Source organism: Dendroctonus ponderosae, unplaced genomic scaffold (genome assembly GCF_020466585.1).
Source record: "Dendroctonus ponderosae isolate FM_Combo_2020 unplaced genomic scaffold, Dpon_F_20191213v2 Dpon_F_20191213_7, whole genome shotgun sequence".
Classification (NCBI taxonomy): domain Eukaryota; kingdom Metazoa; phylum Arthropoda; class Insecta; order Coleoptera; family Curculionidae; genus Dendroctonus; species Dendroctonus ponderosae.
This window is the reverse complement of record NW_026018916.1, coordinates 2081779-2087536: the sequence shown is the minus strand read 5'-3', so window position 1 is coordinate 2087536 and position 5758 is coordinate 2081779. Positions and strand designations below refer to the sequence as shown.

At 41.5% G+C, this 5758-nt stretch overlaps 1 protein-coding gene across 1 annotated transcript in view; it reads right to left on the bottom strand.

The window, feature by feature from the left end:
* Positions 1 to 184: 184 nt before the first annotated feature.
* The window catches only part of LOC109540168 (V-type proton ATPase 116 kDa subunit a 1-like), a gene marked incomplete at its 3' end in the record, with an annotated part of 8428 nt that continues 2854 nt past the window's right edge, over positions 185 to 5758 (bottom strand). Inside the window, 8 exon segments of the mRNA XM_048668170.1 lie at positions 185 to 413; positions 466 to 631; positions 2089 to 2239; positions 2293 to 2465; positions 2522 to 2738; positions 2792 to 2919; positions 2970 to 3159; positions 3211 to 3387. Of these exon segments, the coding sequence (XP_048524127.1) occupies positions 185 to 413; positions 466 to 631; positions 2089 to 2239; positions 2293 to 2465; positions 2522 to 2738; positions 2792 to 2919; positions 2970 to 3159; positions 3211 to 3387 (1431 nt within the window).

The following is a 5758-nucleotide window of genomic DNA, read 5'->3' as shown; positions in this document are numbered from 1 at the left end:
TTCCGAGAAACATGCAAAACGGGACGGAAAACATGAAATTTTGCAATAATCTTGCGCCACCCTTGCACAAAACGACGATCATTTTTCTAATTTCAAAGATAACAGAAGACTGTATTTTTTCTACATAACCCCCCCCCCNAAGCTGGATCCGCCCCTGGACCCACAAAGCTACACCCTGCCATACCTGCCAAGCGGGGTCCAATCCGGCAAAGTACGGCGATCCTGCATAGCTGTAGAGCGGCACCAAAGACACCAGAGTGTCGTTATCCTCGAAGAACGAAATGCCGCTCTGCTTCAGGTTTGTGCTGTTCACTTTCCATTTGGTGCCGAAGATGTTCATCGACTTGGAGAACACGTCGTTGTAGATAAACCCAGTGTACATCGAGAAAATGCCCATCAGCAGTATGATGTATCTGCAACGGCACAAAACATGGGCCTTTGCGGTGGGGAGCAATGGAAATTTACCTGCCGCCGAAAAATATGGAAAATATCTCGTTCTTGCCCTTCTGGGCGGCAATTTTCTTCTCCGACAAAACCATCCAGATTCCAAAGCAGGTGACGATCACCCCGTGCCCCAAATCGCCGAACATGATCGCAAACAGGAAGGGAAACGTGATAATGGTGTAGAGTGCTGCGCAAAAACGATTAAGTAGTGAATGTTCCCTAGGCCTGGGTAACTCAATGAGGCTTTAGGAGTTGGCGCAGTGCTGCGCCTACCTAAAGCACTGGCGCAGTAACTCAGTTGCCTTGCTGGGAAAATGTTGATTACTGGTTTTACTTGTTTGAAGATTTATTTTAAGGGCTATTTATCAATAGTATTTTTAAAATTTCTTCAAAATTTCAAAATTTTCCAGCTCTAGTCAAGTTACTCATTATTCTAAGTGCTCAATTTCCTAAAGTTTCACTTAAAAATTCTGAGAATCTTATTTTCCGCGAAAAATTATGAAATAAATTGCGAACTTGGTGGCTTTCAAAAAAGTTTTGCAATCCCTTTCCAGCGTCGAATTCGGAGCAAAAATCAAATCATTTTCTATTAAAATATATTATTAAACTAGATAGATATCTATTAAATAGACTAGATAAATTTTCAGTTTTCACCGAAATTTTTCTAAGGCTGGAGGACGATTTCTCCAAAAAATTTAAAATCCTTCAAAACGCCTCGTATTTATCTTAAAAAGAGATAAATATAAAGAATCCATAAAACTTCAGTTGCTGATCGGAAAATTAAACTCACTTCAAGCTAAAACCGTTATAGATTAGAGAGCTTTCTGCAAACTGGGGCCCCATCCTCCATTTTCTACCCATTAATTCTCAACAAGTAAGGGCCACAATGACTCTATATTTTCCATCTAAGAACGCGATTCACACGACACTGTCGGTAGCCAACTGCGTATTCATACACCTTTTCGAAAAAAAAAGGTAAGGCTTGTGCAAGTAGCCAAAAGAGCTCAATCGGAATTAAGTTCACACTATATCTAAGCCGAGTGTTTGCCTGCGAAGAATACTTTTATCTTTTAATGTGGCAATTTACATTTTTTTCTGAATATTTCAGTGCGGCGCAGTGACACGGGATGAGTTATAACTCATTAGCGCTCAGAGCGGCAACAGCACAAAAACCCAACTCAAGACAGTGTTGCCCATGCCTACTTGAATAGGCCTGGGTAGCTCAGAGGATTTTTAGGAGTTGGCGCTACGCAAATGGCTTGGTGCGCCAACCCAACGCACCGGCGCAGTAACTCAGTTTTGTTGCTGGGAAAATGTTGATTACTTATTCTACTTGTTTTTAGATTCATTTTAAGGGCCATTTATCAATAATATTTTTACCATTTCTTCAAAATTTTAGAATTTTTCAGTTTTAGCTTGTCTTTTTTCTTGTTTCTAAATGCTCAATTTTCAGAGATTCACTTAAAAACACTGACGATCGTATGCGCCAAAGCAATATGTTGATGGCTTGTCCGACGTTAAATTCCGCCACCGGCCAGTGAGTTATAACTCATTAACCAATGAGTCAAAACTCGTTAACTCAGAGAGCGGCAACAACTCAACACAGTGTTATCCAGGCCTACTATTCCCAAAGCAGTTACCAACCTGGATTCAGTTCCCTATAGGAGGAGAAGGCGTAGGAAGCAATCAGGTTCTGAAACCCCTGGGTGAAGCGGTTGGTTCGATTGAACGTTGGAGGAGTGGTCTGGGTGTCCAACACGTTGTAAAACGACGCTACTGAGCTTCCGCCTGAGTCCTGAAAAACCAGCTCTAGTCTCAATCTGAGCCAACACCAAGCAGGCAACCTACAAATCCCTCCGATAAGGCCCGGGCGACGAAAACCAGATCCTTCTTGGGCACCCAGCCCTCAGCAATCAAGCACTTCCTGCTGATGTCCTGGCTGAACATGTTGAGCGTGTTGTAAATGGCCTTCATCTTGTAGACGATGATGATCCAGCTCTGGATCTCCTTGGCCACAGACACTGGAATCCAACTGGAAAAGTTAGGCAAACTCAACCCGCAAAGTGGCCTGCGGTACCTAAAATCCGCCTGCGATGGTCCTCAGTTTGGCTGATCACCATCTTCAGGTCCAGCACTTCTGCGGCCACGCCCTTGACCAGACCGTCCCTTAAAGCGGCATCAGCAGGAACGTTTACGATGGTAATTTTAAATCCGCTGCAAATTTTCAGGATTTTGGTGGCGAGATTCTCGCCCTGGAAGAACACAATGAAGGCGGCTTTCCTCGTCTCAACGCCCTGGAAGTTGAGTATGAAGACCCGTCCGAGTAGCAGTTGAAGATTGGGCTCACCGTGATCGGATCTTCGATTAGTTCATCGATGTCTGCCTGGCGCAGGAGGATGTTTCCTCGACTAATCCGCCATAGAAGCCGCTCCAACGGGTAGAGCTTGTCTTTGTTGGCCACCCCAGCAATGAAGCCTGGAATTGACTAGATTAGCTAKGGRGRGGCTGGTGAATGGGGCTAGAACCTAATTGGGAGGCATGCCTCAGCTCTTCGGGTAGGTAGTCGCTGTTGAGGGCCTCTTCCTGCTGGTGGAAAAACGCCTGGGATTTCAGCAGGACGTATTTTTGATGAATGCAGTCGATGTACTCCTTCTTCAAAGTGGCGCCTGCTGCTGACATTTTGCGAATGTCTTGCTCGGTCTTCTCCAAGTGGGCCTGCAGAAGGTTCATGTTAAACCGCTTCGCCTCAAGCCGCTGGCGATTTACCTCCAGGTTGACGATTTCTCGCGGATTTGGGGCTTTGGGCATTTCAGACAGATCCTGGATGGGGATTTCGCTGTTCTTAATCTCCGCTTCGATGTACCTGAGTTGTCTCTCCATCTCATTCAGCCTCTTCACTTCACTGGTGAATTTGCGTTGAAATAGATTGACTTCATCGTTCAGCTGGACATGGAGGCAATTTTTACTTTTTGATGATTTTTGAGTAAATTCAATTGCCGGTTTTGAAAAATCAAAAGATTTGAGGAAAATTCCCGCAGGATCAGAGTTAATATTTTTTAAAACCTGATATAGAGCTAGAAACCCGGATTTTTAAATTGTTCTGAGTAAGCAGCGCCCCCATGCGTCCAATTTGCATCAGTATCGGTCAGTAGTGCAGTTGTCATTGTCAAAGCAACATGTTCGGGTTCTGCTCCGTCTATGTTTCAAAGAATCCCTCAGTTTTTGGACATTTTTCGCAAAAAAATGTCGAGTTTTCGGAAAAGGGAACCTTTCTTTATCGATTGGTTGTATTATCGCGGTTGTAAGTGCGATTTTGTTGAAATAAACGCGGTTTTTCAATGTGCTTAAATTCTGACGTTTGCTGTCAGTTAAAGGAAGATGTGTTTTTGAACTGTTCAGGACTTTTCGAAGTTTTCTTCGGGGTTTTGAGCTGTTTGCAACCTTGAATGGACTGACACCCAGGGATTCCCACCATTGAAGCTCTATGGTAAATATTTTTTTTTTGTTTAATAATTTCTGCAGGACTTGATTAATATGGTTTTTGAAAAATCAAAAGATTTGGTGAAATTTCCTGTATGAATCAAGCTTTATTTAAAAAAAAACCTGATTTAACAGAGCCCCCACACGTCCAATATGCATCAGTAGTCGAATTGTCACTGTCAAAGCAACATCTTCGCGTTTTTCTCCGTCTATATTTAAAAAAAAGGTCGGTGTTTGGCAGATTTTCTCAAAACAATGTTAAGTTTTCGGACAAGGAGACTTTTCTTTATCGTCTGGTGGTATTTTCGCGGCTGTAGGTGCGATTTTGTTTAAATAAACGCGATTTTTTAAAGTGCTTGACGTTTGCTGTCAGATTAAGGAGGGCTTTTCGTCTGAAAATTGAAGAAAGATGTTTACTCTCAGTATTTATTTGGACTGTTCAGAACTTTTCAAAGTTTTCTCCAGGGTTTGGACTAACAACCAGCGATTTGCGGCCGTGGATGTAAAAATAAGCTTTATGGTAAATAACATTTTTCTATTTTAATTTAAAGTTCTGCAGGGATTGATTAATATCGTTTTTGAATATGCAAAAAATTTGATCAAATTTCCTGGAACGATTTCTTTATATTTTTTAAAAGCYCTGATTTATAGCAAGAAAGCCGGATTTTTAAAATGTTTTGAGTAAGCAACGTTGCCATACGTCCAATTCGCATCAGTAGTCGAGCTGTTACTGTCAAAGTTGCATCAGCAGTTGTTCGCAAAAAAAGTCAGGTTTTGGGGAAAGGAAAGTTTCCTTTATCGTTTGGTTGAATTCCTGTCAGAAGTGCATTTGTCATTGTCAAAGCAACATCTTCTTGTTCTGGTCCGTCTATGCTTCAAAGAATCCCTCGGTTTTTGGACATTTTTCGCAAAAAAAATGTCGAGTTTTTGGAAAAGGGAACCTTTCTTTATCGATTGGTTGTATTATCGCGGTTGTAAGTGCGATTTTGTTGAAATAAACGTGATTTTTCAATGTGCTTATGTTCTGACGTTTGCTGCCAGGTTAACGAGAGCTTTGCCAGTGACGGTCAAAGCAACATCTTCGCGTTTTGCTCCGTCTATATTTCAAAAAAAACGTCGGTGTTTGGCAGATTTTCTCAAAACAATGTTAAGTTTTCGGAAAAGGATACTTTTCTTTATCGTCTGGTGGCATTTTCGCGGCTGTAGGTGCGATTCTGTTTAAATAAACGCGATTTTTCCAAGTGCTTGACGTTTGCTGTCAGATTAAGGAGAGCTTTTCATCTGAAAATTGAGGAAGGGTGTTTGCTCTCAGTATTTATTTGAACTGTTCAGAACTTTTCAAAGTTTTCTCCAGGGTTTGGACTAACAACCAGCGATTTGCGGCCACGGAAGTGGATGCAAAAATAAGCTTTATGGTAAATAACATTTTTCTATTTTAATTTAAAGTTCTGCAGGGATTGATTAATATCGTTTTTGAAAAAGAAAAAAAATTGATCAAATTTCCTGGAACGACTTCTTTATATTTTTTAAAAGCCCTGATTTAGAGCTAGAAAGCCGGATTTTTTAAAATGTTTTGAGTAAGCAACGTTGCCATACGTCCAATTCGCATCGGTAGTCGAGCTGTTTCTGTCAAAGTTGCATCAGCAAAAATGTCAAGTTTTGGGAAAAGGAAAGTTTTCTTTATCRTTTGGTTGAATTCCTGTCAGTAGTGCAGTTGTCATTGCCAAAGCAACATCTTCGGGTTCTGGTCCGTCTATGTTTCAAAGAATCCCTCGGTTTTTGGACATTTTTCGCAAAAAAATGTCGAGTTTTCGGAAAAGGGAACCTTTCTTTA